Genomic DNA, 17,273 nt, shown 5'->3' with positions numbered 1-17,273 from the left:
AGTGCTTTATTTTTTACATTTAATTCTCTATTCAAACATACCTTTAGTGCATGGTGTAGACTGGGCTTTAAAAATGTATTTTATAGTTTGCATGTTTTTCATACGTTTAGGTGTTTTATTCAGCAATATTTATTTTCTTCTTATTTTTTATTTTATTTTTCTCATTTTAATTCATTTTTTTCTTTTTTATTATTATTTATCTATGTATTTATTTAATTTATATGTATTTATTTATAGTTTTATCAGCAAAATAATGGTAGCTATGCTCAGACAAAAATGTGGCTAAAACACAACAATAAATAGTTGTTATAATCTACCAGAATCCAATATATAAAAATTTACATTGGTGTCATTAATGCTTCTGAATTAAATATTTTTGCACATAAAAAAAAAAATCTTTAAATTCTTCCCTGCGTTCTATCGTCTTCCTCGCTTTCATTCGTTCCTTATGCAATAACATTTTTTTATCTTTACTTGGTCTGATTTCTTTATCACTCATCACATCTCAATGCCTTTAAGCGACACTAACCCAATGAGACATAAAAACTAATGGCGGCGTTTTGTGTGGTTTAGCTCGTCCTCGCCTGCTGTGCTGCTTCGTTTGGCTCCACATAGGAAATGGTCGGCAATTATCTACTGAGGTTATTATATCCCTGGTTTTATAACTTCATCCTGTAGCTTTCAAACATCACCTTCATGCAGCAGCAGCAGCAGCAGAGACAGTAAATACGCCCTTAGGTTCATTACTCAGACCAGACGTCGACCACAGGCCGGAATACGGAGTGGAATGAAGTTATCCACCGCTGGAATCATGTCAATGAAGGGAGTTAAACAGGAAGTAGCAGAGCTGGGAACCACGTGTGTGTCAGGACTCATTTTACAAGAGAATGAATATGATTGTTTGGGTAATTAATGTACATACTGGTGCTTCTTAGAGCTTTACGTTTGTGAACATCCAAAAACATCTGTATTTGGTTTATTAGAGGCTCTAGATTACCCGTAGGAGTGGATGAGAGTTTGAGTTGTTTGTGTTTGGTCTTTGATGAACTGACGCCCTGTATAGGGTGTACCTGTACCCCCGTCTAGCACCCTTTAAGAGCGAGAGCATGTTTTTTCAACCTTGAGGTCGTGAACCCATGTGGGGTCACCTGGAAATAAAATGGGGTCACCTGAAATGTCTAGTGATAAAAAAACATTTAAATGAAAAAACTGATTGAAATTATATTTATAAATTTTGAATAGTTTTTTAGAAAATAAAAAATAAATACATTTTTAAAACTTTTTTAAAAATTTAAATAAAAATTTTTTTAAAATAGAATTTTTTTTAAATTTTTTAAAATAATAAATTAATTAATTAATTTTAAAAATAGAAATGTTTTAAATTTTTAAAATAATAAATAAATTAAATAATTTTAAAAATAAAAATGTTTTTAGATTTAAAAAGATTAGAAAAAATAAACATTTTAAAATTTAAGAAAAAACATTTTAATTAAGAAAAAACTTATTTTTTTAAATAAAAAAATACAATTACTTTTTAAAAATAAAAATACATTTTTAATTTTATTCAACATTTTGAAAATGTATTTAGACATTTTTTTAATCTATTTTGCACAATTAAAAAATCAAATCCATAATCTCACAGTGCAGGAAGAGGCAGAAAGTTTCTTTCAAATTAACATTAACACCATACAAACAACTGTTTTCTATACTTTAATTTTCTCAAATATAAATCTCGTTCAAATAAAATGCAATACTTGTACACTGCTACGGACTACTCTGTATTTGTAACACATTATCAGAAATATGATCAAAAAACTAAGTTTATAGGAAAAAATAGTCTCTGAGTCGCCAGAAATTTGTGATATAAAAATGGGGTCACGACAAGAAAAAGGTTGGGAACCAGTGAGCTAGCGATATGTACTATGAATTATTTTTCAGGAAAGGTTCAGATTTGTTAAGAAATCTTTATTCTTCATTTGATTAAAAATGATTCTAGGTTAAAGCAATTTTCTCTATAGAAACAAAACTATTGTCTGCAAATAAACCAGTTATACACACGTTCATATATAATATTGTACTTTTATCTTGGGCTCTTTTAACTCCCGACTGTAGTTTTTTATTGTAAATAGTATATATATATGTCATGTTTTCTGTCGTCAGTCAGGTTTATTGTTTGTGTCATTGTGCCATGATGTTGCTTAACTGTACGTTAAATATTATTGTTAACCTGTATTATATATTATATTATACCTCCATTAGAAATTTAGCTGTTGTGCTAACTCTGACATATTTATGTTGATGCTGTTTGCTGACACATTGATTATTATGTCATAAATTTTATTTAATGAAATGATTCAGGAAATTGCTCATGATACCCAGCAACTCTGATGTACTGTAGCTAGCAGTAAATATGCAAGAGTTTGTGATTATTTTTTATTACATTTGCACATTTGCATATTATACATTTTGCATGTTACCAAAAAAATGAAAAAAAGCCAATCTGTTGGCCTCTATTTCTCAGATCTTCTGTTTTCTCATTGGCAGGTGTCGACAGATAATCCCCAAACTGGACCCTCCCCCGTCCACCAACCGTAAACGGTCCAGTCGGACATTTTCCCCATCATCTGACGTCACCATTCCCACCACACCTGGAGAGGTCTCAGCCAATCACGCGGCTCCGAGCCGCAGCAGTAGCCTGTCGTTCCCTGACGTCACCCCCAGCTCTGTGTCCTCTGCTGACTTCCACTCGCTCAGCAGCGCTGAGAGCAGCTCCTGCTCAGCCAGCGAGGATTCAGGCGTCCGTTCTGAGACCAAATCCCTCATTTCTCCTCTACGCGACGATAGCGATCTGTTTGGAGAAGAACGGGCGTCGTTTTTAACCGCCTCCAGTGGCTGTGACAGTCCTGTAGAGGAGGGAGGGGACACAGTCCTCTCTTCCTCTGAGTTATCTCCTCCTAAACTCTCCGTCACTTCACTTTCTAACAACTATGATCACCCGCCGTCTTCCTCGTCTCCTCCTATGAATGAAACCTGCCTCCATATCAGCTTTTCTGAGGATGAGTTGCTGGAAATCAGTCAGGAGGACACAGCTGCTCCTCAGCGAACTGTTTCTCAATCAACTTCCAATCCGACTATTCCACTAATCTAAACCAGTGCTTCCCAACACGTGTGGAACTAGGTTTATTTGAGCACATTCCTAGGAGAATGGGGAAGTGATTGTCAAGTGATATCAAAGAAAATACACAAAGAAATAGCTTGAATCCCCGTTACTGTTGGACTTGGCAAAGGATATTTTTCAGGTAAGCTTGATGACATAGAAACACGTTTAAAAAGTGGGAAATCAAAGACAAGGACCCTCATTTATCAACTGTTCGTGCAGATGTGAGCTTACGGCCATATTTACGCAATGTTTGGTATTTATCAATTGTGACGTGAGCGTACGCTACGATCCGATCTCAAGTCAGGTCTGAGCTCTTGTACTCAAATCTGAGTGAATTTGTGCTGCAGCATAGCAAAATCTGATTCAGACTGAAAATAATTATTAAACAACCCTCAACTGTCTTTTAAGCATAAGCAGGCACACATTCAGAATAGGGCTAAACGGATTATTAAAAACTAATCAAATTAAATATAAAGCTCATCTTATTACTGATACAACTTCTTTGGTTTTCTTTCCACATAATGTCGTATAACCTCGCTACTAAACTCTGCTACCGTCCAAGCAGCAGTGCATAGGTTCACCCAGTGTGCGCACACACACACACACACAAACACGGGAGGCGCTGTTCTGCTCTGTCTTGGAAATTGAGGTCTTATTTCTTTAAATAGAACCCCATTCATGCTTTTAAATGTAAATAGTTCCTTAAACTTTTACAAATGTGCAGCAGTAATCAGTAATGTGATGAATTATAGGTAAATTTGGCTGAAGGCATAATAAACAGACAAGGGAGAGCATTTAAGTCATTTTTAAGGCTTTTTTAAAGCATTTTGATTGTTAATTTCTTTTAATGTGATATTTATTGCCTAAACTGTCTGGACTGAGGCCGATAAAAAGGTCATATTTATGTGTGTGTCTTCGGAATCTCTGTTGTGTAGTTGTTCTCAGCGCACACAGGGGGACAGACTTCTTTTAAATTATCTTGTTTATTTCCAGTTCAAAAAGCACATCATTGTTTTGCTCCACCTCAGATGTGAAGATGCCAATTTCATCTTGAAAATGTTTCTTTTCTCGTTTGACCTCAGTGGGCGGAGCCTCCAAAACAGGAGAGCTCCACAAGTTAATGACTATCGAATTCAGCTGCCAGATTTATCAACACCCGATCATTTGTACGCTGGGATTGGTCAAACATAAATGTTTCATAAATAACACGTTGGTCCTGTCGTACGACACAATGTGAACTCAGATTTAAACCCGTTTTTACGCAAGGTTGATAAATGAGGGCACTGCTTTAAACCTTCATTATTCATGATTGCTTCATTTATTATGACACTACTGCTGTATAAAACACTAGTCAATCTACAGATTTAGTATTTTTCCAATGAAATGAATGATGTTATTTACTGTTTAGTATCTAGGAGGTTGAGCAGACATGTAGCCTTTCTTGCACTGTTGAGTTTCCTTAATTCACTGTAGATATCAACGCTAGTGACAGGAAACTACAGTTCCTGGAAATAGTATTTTTAATATGTACCATGTTTTTGTGATGAGAACACAAATGTTGGTGATGTTGGGAAAAGCCTTGGAGTCTGGGAAGCGCCGCGGGTGGAAAGAAGAGCGCACGAAGGTCAGTGAAATGGAAAAACAGACAGACATTCTGTCACTATGGCTTTGGTTCATAAGCAAGCATTGGAGTCGGGCTGGATTCGGTAAGTTTTCTTCTGCATTTTAACTTGCTGGAAAATGTTGTTTTGTATCAAGGTTACAAATATGATTACATTCTTGACAATTTGAGGTATTTCAAATTCAATTTTGTGCTGATGGGTTAGTTTGGTATGAAAAAAACACTGTTATGGTTTCACAGAGCTAATTTAAAACTAAGCGGCTCGTTGTTAAGACAAAAATGTCAAAACGTGAAAAGTTGGATTCGATCTTTTTTTAATGGTTTGTTCTTTTTTGCGAATATTGCTGCCAAAAAACAACCGACAAATTTAAAAAAGGGAATCGGTTCTTTGAGGAAACGAATGTTCGATGTTAGGTGGCTTGAAAACATTGATTGTGAATGAAACACCTGAAAAAGTGTATTTTCAAAATGTGCCTACATAGTTGAAAAGAATCAGCATATTTAGATATAATGGAATATATTTTATTAAACACAATATTCTAACCATAGTTTTCTCCAGCCCAGTCTCAAGGAGTTTGTAAAACTGTCACAAAAATGATGTTATGAAACACAATTTCCTCTTACTTTTCGTGCTGTGTAACACAAATTTATCTCGTTCTGGGAACAATTTGCAAACTGTTGTATGTCAATAGGAATAATCACGATAACCCAAACCCTAAATGAAATATTCTAATAAGATGTAATTGCCCTAAATAACTTCAAATAAAAAAACACACGTTTAAAAGTCATGAAAATAATGCAGAAATCATGTTGACATTCCTTTTTGTGACAGTGTCATGTTTTCCTTGTGAGATTGTCGTCTTTTCTCAGGTAAAAAAAAAGCAATTTAATTTCATTCTTTCGGTATTTTATTTTGAAAAGGGCAAACTAAATTAACTGAAAACCACATGTGTTTATTGTGTGTGAAATGTAACACAACCAGCAGTCAAACGACACATCTGTGGTCGCTCTAATGGAATTTTCTTAATTTGTTCATTCCAAATATGTCACACAGCATATCCTGTATTATTAATGCATTGGCTGGAAGCTAAAAATTGTTTGGAAAGTAAAATGATATCTAGTTTTTTAGGGTCTAGATAAGCATATAAGACGTATATATTTGGAGCTTGGTTCAGTGGAGTCTGTTATTGACTCACTGCTCAGGACTGAATTATTGCATTAAACATTAAATCATGGCAAGAAAATGTTTGTTTTGTTCTTGCCTTTACGACTGTTAAACTGTAACAATTCTACACAAATCTGTCTCACATGGAGGTTTTTGGATACTTCATTATCCAATTAAAAAGTGCAGATTTTAAGCTCTTAACCCTCCTATTATCCTTGGGGTCAAATTGACCCCATTGACTGTTGATCATTTTCCTGAATTGAGGCTTTTCCTGACATCACCTGTGACAGAACTGACCAGCAATAACACGTTGTTTATGAACAATAAAAAGGAGTAGTTGATAAAAAGAGTTATTTTTTCTTTTTTTCTGACAGGTTTGTTCTTTATTGACTTGTACATACTTTATTCTGCACTATTCTTTCTTATTTATGCACCTTCTTGTGCATCGTTTCCTCTATCTGCAAGGATACAAAGGGCTCCGTTGCTGTTGTTTTTTGTTTTGTTGCTGTTTTGACAAGTAAAAAGGTAAGCACACATTTTATGAATTATGGCTTTGTGGGTGTAAAAGTTTGTAAAAATTTTGTATTTGAAGGTTTTTGTGTTCTGAAAGTTTAGTGATCTTTGTGGATAAATTAGCGTTGATTTTGCGCTGTCCTTGGTGCTTGAACGGATGCGCTCCGTCACGGGCAATTGTTCGTGCTGATTCATCATTCTTTCATTAAACATTTAGGTTAATTGGTTGTGTTCACGTTTAGTTCGCTAAAGTTGCTTAAAAAAACTGTATTCTGTGACATTTTTGTCTCTCTCTTACGACTGGAACAACAGCCAGTGTTTGTTCCGCGACCTGATGATTTAAAAATTAAGCAGTGTTTTTTTGTGTGTGCATTTCATGTGTTTCAGCGTACGCCACCTGAAGTGATCTTACCTACGCACAGTTTTATAAATGAGGCCCGTGGCCTGTGTGTGTGTGTGCATGCGGTGCACACAAGCATAACTGAATTTTTACCTTGTGTGCAGCATTAGCTTTAGCAGCTAACTCAGCGTTTCTGCCTTGGAGACCGATACCATGAATCATTGCTCCAACGGATAAAATAATCTAAATCTCTGTCAGACTCGCTGTCAGCTATGGCGAGGTTATCTCTCTTGACCTTCGACCTCATGCGTGAGAACTGAACAAGAGCAAGATTTCCGTGAGGGTGAAAAAGCTTATAGTCCATAAAAGCATGAAGCAGCTTCTCCTGGTCTTTCTGACTCATTAGGGAGATGAGATGTTCTTTAGGTGGTGGAAGGCTGTTTTTGTTTTTGATTTAATCTAACGGCTGAATGTCAAATCTGAGTCAATCAGAACAATCAAGGTTATAGCGTTTTTCCACCGGTTCTTTGATTTCCACTAGTTTAAGTCAATTATTATAAAAAATGAGATGAAGAGGCTCTTAAACTATAACATGGAAGAAGAACATGGAACAAGAACAAATGAATACATATTTACATGTTTATTTAAAAAAATGACAGTGAAAGTCCAAAAAGTTGATCTAAAACAAACTATTGATTATATGTATTTACAAGAACAAGCGTTTAGCGTTTGAAGAAGAAAGTCTTGATTCTTCGGAAACATCTTTGAATCCTCTTCTTCAAAGAACCAAAACAGCCTGTAACTCTAACTGAAGACTGATCCAGGACGTCATCATTTAAATGACGAGTGGGAGCAGACGCCAAGTCCAAGTCAGTGAGAGGAGGGAGACTGTCAGCTTCTGCAGTGGCCAAATTCATTGTGTCACTATCTGATGACTTGGATGCAGAAGCATCATCCAGAACAGACTTTTCATCTGCTGCATGGCAGGATGTCTCATCAGCCATCGGTTGATGGTGTCCGCTGGTCTCCTGCTGGTTGAGGTGGGATGTGCTGAAGAAAGGGTGGAACTGAGCCTGACTGGGAGAGATTCTTTCATCTCCATCCAAGCAGAGAAGCTGCTTCAGCAGGTCCACGAAGGCTTCTCTGTCCTCAACCTCACCACTTTCTTCTCCTGGATGAACCTGCATTTTAATAAAAAAGACTGGTCATTAAATAAGCTCACACATCAGGCATATCGGTAAGTAGTTTATGATCAAGATATCTCACAAGCTTCATGGCAGTCAAGATTTAATCAGGACAGTGACTAGATTTGGAAACTGCTTGAAATTTCACCACTAAATGAAAGTGTGGCCAGCGTGCCAGATCAAATTATATGTATGATCATTTTGAAAGACATTATTGATATTTCTGCCAGGTACTATGTTTAAAGGAAATCTCCCTTTCATCATAATAGCATTTTCCAAAGAAATTATCTCGAATGTTTAAACAACAATCTATGTCATCCATGTTTTAAGAGTGATTCAACTTATAAACTTGCTTTTTTTATACTAACATTTATTAAAAACTTACATTGACCAGATCATCCAAAGAAGAGAACTCAACGAAATGGTCTTCCTCCTTTGTTGAGATGCTGTTACCAGCTTCATATTCCTCTGGTGTCTGGGGAAACAAGATGAATGTTATGAAGTTCATTGTAGAGTTAAACTTTGGTGAACTTGAGTTTGCCAGAAAAAGAAAACTTCAGTTTTACCATCAATCGCCATTTTGAGCCCTCCTCAGTCTCACAAAAGAAGCAACTGGTGTAAGCCCCGGCCTGAAGCTTGTCGTTCTTTGGTAACCCAAGAAGCTCTGAAACGCGCTTCATCATTTGATATTCACACGACACAGAGAACAGGTTTTCTCCAATGTACAGGAATACAAGCACACAACCAAGGGCCCACACATCAATGGCTTCACTGAAAGGAAGGCCGATGGAGACTTCAGGAGCCCTGAGGAGAAAGAATGCGAGATAAGAGTGAGAATCTATGACCAACATATCAATACATTACAGGTTTGTCCTAACCATAGCTAAGCCATGTGAGGAGAAATCATCTTACCTGTATCCTAGAGGCTGAATATCAAGGCAAGGCTCCATGCTGGAAGTTTTCATTGCCACGCCAAAGTCGATTAATTTGACTTTCAGTTCCTGGATATTCCTGTTGACCACCATGACATTGTCAGGTTTTATGTCTGTGTGGATGATTCCAAGGCCTTTCAGGGCATCTAAAGCCACCAGTAGCTGCAGAAACGAGATCAGATGACACAGGTTTAGAATAAACGTTGTCCATTTGCTGTATGAGCTCAGGTTTTAAATCAGGTTTTCTTTCATTCTTCATTTAGGTGTTACAGTAAGTCTAAAGTTCTGCATGCCAACCATACCTGCTCAGCAATTGTACGGCAATAATCCACACTCAGGGGTTCCCACTCTCGGTTTTCCATCAGAGTGTAAAGGTCGATCTCAAGAATTTCAAATGCCAGGCAATTGCAGCCCATGTACTCAAAATGCTCATAAAATGTAAGCAAATTTGTGCGGTCAGTATCAAGGACACTAATTACCTTTAGCATTGAAATCTGTAAAAAAAGAAGAAGAAGAAGAAGCAACAATTAGATCTAAAATACTTTGGCTGATTCCAACAGGTCTTAGAAAATATTACTGTATATTGTGAATTTGCAAATATCACAAAAGTGCAAATGGGAACAAAGTTTGGTTTCAATGTTGATATTAATAAATATATAAAGTAATAGGTACAAAAGCTATATGAACAAGTGTAAATGGACAATGGCTATTAGCTTTACATTTACATGTCTGTTGATATGATATCTGCATGAAATATTGGGTTAGAAATATACAGAGTTTGTAAAAAAAATAGATATGTACTATATTCCCAAAATTGCATTAAACAGAACAGAAGTTATGAAAAGCACATTACCATGTTGAAGTGATTACACATTGATAACAAAAACATTGTTCATAGAATTTAGAAATGGCAAAACCTGAGCCATCAAATGTTAGAAGGTGCAAACAGGTACCTCATTCTCAAGATCGTCTTCGAAGCCCTCCTTGATGATTTTTAAAGCCACCGTCTCGTTGTTCTTAAGGTTCTGACACTTCATCACCTGCCCAAAGTTGCCTTCACCCATACACTCCAGGATGGAGTAATCTGCAGTGCTGCTGCGGAGAACCGAAAGTTCTGCTGCTGTGAGTGTGGAAAGAAAGAACAGAGGGTCAGTATTCATATGTGTCTGTAGTGCACAAATGTGACCACACGATTCATCCATAATTGTATTGTGAGTAAGGGTCTTAATGCAACTACTTAGGTAAAGTTAAAAAGATATTCACAGATTCAGCTTTTCTAGAAACAATAACTAATCAACAGAACATTGCTTTTACAAAATCGATATCTCGTTGGAATCACAGCAAGGTGGACTGCAAACTACTACCAAATTTTCCTCAAAACGAGCCGTCCTCCACGCTTGGGAATATGTTGGCCTAAAAAATGTAGTGATTTTTTTTCTTTCATTAAATAAGTACTAAAATATGCAATAACTGTACTATAACATCACTAAAATTACAATTACTCAATGTTTTTGTGTTGCCTGGCAACAACCTTGTCTCCCTCAGTGTCACATAATACTAATGATTAATAAAATGAGCTTGCAATACTGTTGTATAGAAGCAATATATGAAGGTACATATGTTGCAAAATGTGATTTGAGCTTGTGTATAAAAAATTCACACGTGTGAAATAAATTTAACGTCACAAATGATGGCCCCTCCCCTCCCCGCTCCCCCCATGTGTGGGAGTGACCAATCAGAAGCGAGGATTTGGAAGCTGTGTCTTTTTAGCGCCATGGAGAGTGATTCTCCTTGTTTATATTTAGGTTAACACTATGTAGAGACAGAATTGCTTGCTTCTAAACCACTGTAATAACACCTACTTTCAAGTCTAAAGTATATGTTTGTCATTGAGTCTTTTTTACCTGCTGCAGCTGAAGTATCACCACACAGAAAAGTGGACATTTTACACTCAGATTCTTTCAACAAAAACTGTCTTCTTCACAATGTCGACCAAACTGCAACTGCTCTCTGTCTAAGTCACAGCTCTCTTTCATCTCCAATCTTTGTTTACTGCTTGGTTTCCAGGGAAACGGTGGTTTCCCAGAAGGTGATATTTTTTAAACATGCTCCTGATTGGTTGAGGATGTGGTCAGGATCCTCGGGATAGGCAATATAGGTAAATGCTAAGGGCGCCATACAGCCAGGGGGCACCAAAATACCTGAGTGGAAAAAAAATAATAAAAAAAATTCAACAACCAAAGTGCTGATATTATTAGCATTAATAATGGGGTGCTGATGATTAAAAACAACAACAAAACAACAAAAATACATTACTTTTATAAGGAGTTTCTGATTTTTTCTTTAATAAAAGTAGTTGAACAATCAGAATCAGAATCAACTTTATTGACCAAGAATGTATGTTATACACACGAGGAATTTGACTTGGTGAACTGTACTCTCTCTAATAGTGTAAACATTAAATAATAACAATCAACCAGAAAAAACAATAATAAATATAAACATAAATATAAACAGTAGTTAGACTAGAATGTGCAAAACTAAATAAAATAAGATAATAATAATAATAATAATAATAATAATAATAATAATAATAATAATAATAATAATAATAATAATAAGATGTAATAATAATAAGATAATAGTGCAGTAGTGCATTGATGAGTAGTGCAGGAGAACATTTAAAACAACAACACAGAATGTTAGCTATCAATACAGTTTTAACTAAATTTGGTCAAAGAATATTTAACAAATTAGTTGAGCATAATGCAAGTGACCACAAGGCAATGGCAACAAAAGAAAAATAATAATGAGCTAAAGTCACCATTTCAACACCTGACATTCACTCTTTCTCCTGCCAATAATCAAATTGACCCCATTGACTGTTGATCATTTTCCTGAATTGAGGCTTTTCCTGACATCACCTGTGACAGAGCTGACCAGCAATAACACGTTGTTTATGAACAATAAAAAGGAGTAGTTGATAAAAAGAGTTATTTTTTCTTTTTTTCTGACAGGTTTGTTCTTTATTGACTTGTACATACTTTATTCTGCACTATTCTTTCTTATTTATGCACCTTCTTGTGCATCGTTTCCTCTATCTGCAACACAATTAGAAACCTATAGCTGCTGCACAGCAAAGAGAATACAATTCAATCACGTGCTTCTGGCAAATTTGGTGCATCTGTGTCTTCAGCCTCCTTTACAACACAGAGGGATTCCTTGATGATCTTCAGGTTTTAGTCTGTGAGGGTGAGCTCAGTTCAAACACATGATGAGCTGCTACTCTTGGCTCATAAAAGGCAGGCCTTGGCTGTGAAACATGTAAAAGAAAAGGTTGCAAGGATACAAAGGGCTCCGTTGCTGTTGTTTTTTGTTTTGTTGCAGTTTTGACAAGTAAAAAGGTAAGCACACATTTTATGAATTATGGCTTTATGGGTGTAAAAGTTTGTAAAAATTTTGTATTTGAAGGTTTTTGTGTTCTGAAAGTTTAGTGATCTTTGTGGATAAATTAGCGTTGATTTTGCGCTGTCCTTGGTGCTTGAACGGATGCGCTCCGTCACGGGCAATTGTTCATGCTGATTCATCTCATTCTTTCATTAAACATTTAGGTTCATTGGTTGTGTTCACGTTTAATTCGCTAAAGTTGCTTAAAAAAACTGTATTCTGTGACATTTTTGTCTCTCTCTTACGACTGGAACAACAGCCAGTGTTTGTTCCGCGACCTGATGATTTAAAAATTAAGCAGTGTTTTTTTGTGTGTGCATTTCATGTGTTTCAGCGTACGCCACCTGAAGTGATCTTACCTACGCACAGTTTTATAAATGAGGCCCGTGGCCTGTGTGTGTGTGTGCATGCGGTGCACACAAGCATAACTGAATTTTTACCTCGTGTGCAGCATTAGCTTTAGCAGCTAACTCAGCGTTTCTGCCTTGGAGACCGATACCATGAATCATTGCTCCAACGGATAAAATAATCTAAATCTCTGTCAGACTCGCTGTCAGCTATGGCGAGGTTATCCCTCTTGACCTTCGACCTCATGCGTGAGAACTGAACAAGAGCAAGATTTCCGTGAGTGTGAAAAGGCTTATAGTCCATAAAAGCATGAAGCAGCTTCTCCTGGTCTTTCTGACTCATTAGGGAGATGAGATGTTCTTTAGGTGGTGGAAGGCTGTTTTAGTTTTTGATTTAATCTAACGGCTGAATGTCAAATCTGAGTCAATCAGAACAATCAAGGTTATAGCGTTTTTCCACCGGTTCTTTGATTTCCACTAGTTTAAGTCAATTATTATAAAAAATGAGATGAAGAGGCTCTTAAACTATAACATGGAAGAAGAACATGGAACAAGAACAAATGAATACATATTTACATGTTTATTTAAAAAAATGACAGTGAAAGTCCAAAAAGTTGATCTAAAACAAACTAGTGATTATATGTATTTACAAGAACAAGCGTTTAGCGTTTGAAGAAGAAAGTCTTGATTCTTCGGAAACATCTTTGAATCCTCTTCTTCAAAGAACCAAAACAGCCTGTAACTCTAACTGAAGACTGAGCCAGGACGTCATCATTTAAATGACGAGTGGGAGCAGACGCCAAGTCCAAGTCAGTTAGAGGAGGGAGACTGTCAGCTTCTGCAGTGGCCAAATTCAGTGTAACACTTTCTGATGACTTGGATGCAGATGCATCATCCAGAACAGACTTTTCATCTGCTGCATGGCAGGATGTCTCATCAGCCATCGGTTGATGGTGTCCGCTGGTCTCCTGCTGGTTGAGGTGGGATGTGCTGAAGAAAGGGTGGAACTGAGCCTGACTGGGAGAGATTCTTTCATCTCCATCCAAGCAGAGAAGCTGCTTCAGCAGGTCCACGAAGGCTTCTCTGTCCTCAACCTCACCACTTTCTTCTCCTGGATGAACCTGCATTTTAATACAAAAGACTGGTCATTAAATAAGCTCACACATCAGGCATATCAGTAAGTAGTTTATGGTCAAGATATCTCACAAGCTTCATGGCAGTCAAGATTTAATCAGGACAGTGACTAGATTTGGAAACTTCTTGAAATTTCACCACTAAATGAAAGTGTGGCCAGCGTGCCAGATCAAATTATATGTATGATCATTTTGAAAGACATTATTGATATTTCTGCCAGGTACTATGTTTAAAGGAAATCTCTCTTTCATCATAATAGCATTTTCCAAAGAAATTATCTCGAATGTTTAAACAGCAAAATATGTCATCCATGTTTTAAGAGTGATTCAACTTAAAAACTTGCTTTTTTTATACTAACATTTATTAAAAACTTACATTGACCAGATCATCCAAAGAAGAGAACTCAACGAAATGGTGTTCCTCCTTCGTTGAGATGCTGTTACCAGCTTCATATTCCTCTGGTGTCTGGGGAAACAAGATGAATGTTATGAAGTTCATTGTAGAGTTAAACTTTGGTGAACTTGAGTTTGCCAGAAAAAAAAAAACTTCAGTTTTACCATCAATCGCCATTTTGAGCCCTCCTCAGTCTCACAAAAGAAGCAACTGGTGTAAGCCCCGGCCTGAAGCTTGTCGTTCTTTGGTAACCCAAGAAGCTCTGAAACGCGCTTCATCATTTGATATTCACACGACACGGAGAACAGGTTTTCTCCAATGTACAGGAATACAAGCACACAACCAAGGGCCCACACATCAATGGCTTCACTGAAAGGAAGGCCGATGGAGACTTCAGGAGCCCTGAGGAGAAAGAATGCGAGATAAGAGTGAGAATCTATGACCAACATATCCATACATTACAGGTTTGTCCTAACCATAGCTAAGCCATGTGAGGAGAAATCATCTTACCTGTATCCTAGAGGCTGAATATCAAGGCAAGGCTCCATGCTGGAAGTTTTCATTGCCACGCCAAAGTCGATTAATTTGACTTTCAGTTCCTGGATATTCCTGTTGACCACCATGACATTGTCAGGTTTTATGTCTGTGTGGATGATTCCAAGGCCTTTCAGGGCATCTAAAGCCACCAGTAGCTGCAGAAACGAGATCAGATGACACAGGTTTAGAATAAACGTTGTCCATTTGCTGTATGAGCTCAGGTTTTAAATCAGGTTTTCTTTCATTCTTCACTTAGGTGTTACAGTAAGTCTAAAGTTCTGCATGCCAACCATACCTGCTCAGCAATTGTACGGCAATAATCCACACTCAGGGGTTCCCACTCTCGGTTTTCCATCAGAGTGTAAAGGTCGATCTCAAGAATTTCAAATGCCAGGCAATTGCAGCCCATGTACTCAAAATGCTCATAAAATGTAAGCAAATTTGTGCGATCAGTATCAAGGACACTAATTACCTTTAGCATTGAAATCTGTAAAAAAAGAAGAAGAAGAAGAAGAAGCAACAATTAGATCTAAAATACTTTGGCTGATTCCAACAGGTCTTTGAAAATATTACTGTATATTGTGAATTTGCAAATATCACAAAAGTGCAAATGGGAACAAAGTTTGGTTTCAATGTTGATATTAATAAATATATAAAGTAATAGGTACAAAAGCTATATGAACAAGTGTAAATGGACAATGGCTATTAGCTTTACATTTACATGTCTGTTGATATGATATCTGCGTGAAATATTGGGTTAGAAATATACAGATTTTGTAAAAAAATAGATATGTACTATATTCCCAAAATTGCATTAAACAGAACAGAAGTTATGAAAAGCACATTACCATGTTGAAGTGATTACACATTGATAACAAAAACATTGTTCATAGAATTTAGAAATGGCAAAACCTGAGCCATCAAACGTTAGAAGGTGCAAACAGGTACCTCATTCTCAAGATCGTCTTCGAAGCCCTCCTTGATGATTTTTACAGCCACCGTCTCGTTGTTCTTAAGGTTCTGACACTTCATCACCTGCCCAAAGTTGCCTTCACCCATACACTCCAGGATGGAGTAATCTGCAGTGCTGCTGCGGAGAACCGAAAGTTCTGCTGCTGTGAGTGTGGAAAGAAAGAACAGAGGGTCAGTATTCACATGTGTCTGTAGTGCACAAATGTGACCACACGATTCGTCCATAATTGTATTGTGAGTAAGGGTCTTAATGCAACTACTTAGGTAAAGTTAGAAAGATATTCACAGATTCAGCTTTTCCAGAACCAATAACTAATCAACAGAACATTGCTTTTACAAAATCGATATCTCGTTGGAATCACAGCAAGGTGGACTGCAAACTACTACCAAATTTTCCTCAAAACGAGCCGTCCTCCACGCTTGGGAATATGTTGGCCTAAAAAATGTAGTGATTTTTTTTCTTTCATTAAATAAGTACTAAAATATGCAATAACTGTACTATAACATCACTAAAATTACAATTACTCAATGTTTTTGTGTTGCCTGGCAACAACCTTGTCTCCCTCAGTGTCACATAATACTAATGATTAATAAAATGAGCTTGCAATACTGTTGTATAGAAGCAATATATGAAGGTACATATGTTGCAAAATGTGATTTGAGCTTGTGTATAAAAAATTCACACGTGTGAAATAAATTTAACGTCACAAATGATGGCCCCTCCCCTCCCCGCTCCCCCCATGTGTGGGATTGACCAATCAGAAGCGAGGATTTGGAGACTGAGCGCAGTGTCTTTTTAGCGCCATGGAGAGTGATTCTCCTTGTTTATATTTAGGTTAACACTATGTAGAGACAGAATTGCTTGCTTCTATACCACTGTAATAACACCTACTTTCAAGTCTAAAGTATATGTTTGTCATTGAGTCTTTTTTACCTGCTGCAGCTGAAGTATCACCACACAGAAAAGTGGACATTTTACACTCAGCTTCTTTCAACAAAAACTGTCTTCTTCACAATGTCGACCAAACTGCAACTGCTCTCTGTCTAAGTCACAGCTCTCTTTCATCTCCAATCTTTGTTTACTGCTTGGTTTCCAGGGAAACGGTGGTTTCCCAGAAGGTGATATTTTTTAAACATGCTCCTGATTGGTTGAGGATGTGGTCAGGATCCTCAGGATAGGCAATATAGGTAAATGCTAAGGGCGCCATACAGCCAGGGGGCACCAAAATACCTGAGTGGAAAAAAAATTAAAAATTCAACAACCAAAGTGCTGATGTTATTAGCATTAATAATAATTCGTTTTAGTTACAATATATATATATATATATATATTAGAGATGTAACGATTAATCGTAAGGCAGTTAAAAATATCACGGTTGATATCGATTTTCTGAAAATTGAATCGCAGTACTTTTTTGAACCAGCAGAGGGCGCTATCCATAAGTGTAGGCGGCGGGCGGAGTCTGCTAATAGTTTCTTTCTGGCTGCCTTCTACTCTTAAATATGTTAATAAATGATTCATTACCCC

The 17,273-nt window shown here is 36.9% G+C and overlaps 3 protein-coding genes across 5 annotated transcripts in view; 1 reads left to right on the top strand and 2 right to left on the bottom strand.

The window, feature by feature from the left end:
- LOC114473636 (carboxyl-terminal PDZ ligand of neuronal nitric oxide synthase protein) overlaps positions 1–17,273 on the top strand; it is a 92,343-nt gene that overhangs the window by 54,338 nt on the left and 20,732 nt on the right. Inside the window, exon 11 of one of the 3 annotated variants that reach the window (XR_003675278.1) lies at positions 2,545–5,190. Coding sequence is in view for 1 of the 3 variants with exons in the window: in XM_028463393.1 (XP_028319194.1) it covers positions 2,545–3,148 (604 nt within the window). In the remaining 2 variants the exon portion in view is untranslated. Of the gene's footprint in view, positions 1–2,544; positions 6,294–17,273 lie in introns of those variants that run through there. The other 2 variants (XR_003675279.1, XM_028463393.1) reach the window with 2 other exon arrangements.
- Positions 7,522–9,331, bottom strand: LOC114472951 (homeodomain-interacting protein kinase 3-like). Its single transcript, XM_028462271.1, has 5 exons — positions 9,218–9,331; positions 8,896–9,077; positions 8,550–8,787; positions 8,369–8,458; positions 7,522–7,980 (listed from the first exon to the last, which is right to left on the bottom strand). Exons 1-5 carry the CDS (start codon positions 9,329–9,331, stop codon positions 7,522–7,524), a joined length of 1,083 nt encoding a protein of 360 aa, XP_028318072.1.
- Positions 13,372–14,799, bottom strand: LOC114472949 (homeodomain-interacting protein kinase 3-like). The gene is made up of 4 exons (XM_028462270.1): positions 14,747–14,799; positions 14,401–14,638; positions 14,219–14,308; positions 13,372–13,830 (listed from the first exon to the last, which is right to left on the bottom strand). The coding sequence occupies exons 1-4, from the start codon at positions 14,797–14,799 to the stop codon at positions 13,372–13,374; spliced, it is 840 nt and encodes a 279-aa protein (XP_028318071.1).

The sequence above is a fragment of the Gouania willdenowi genome, chromosome 12 (genome assembly GCF_900634775.1).
Source record: "Gouania willdenowi chromosome 12, fGouWil2.1, whole genome shotgun sequence".
NCBI classification, from domain to species: domain Eukaryota; kingdom Metazoa; phylum Chordata; class Actinopteri; order Blenniiformes; family Gobiesocidae; genus Gouania; species Gouania willdenowi.
This window is presented reverse-complemented; position numbering and strand designations above follow the sequence as displayed.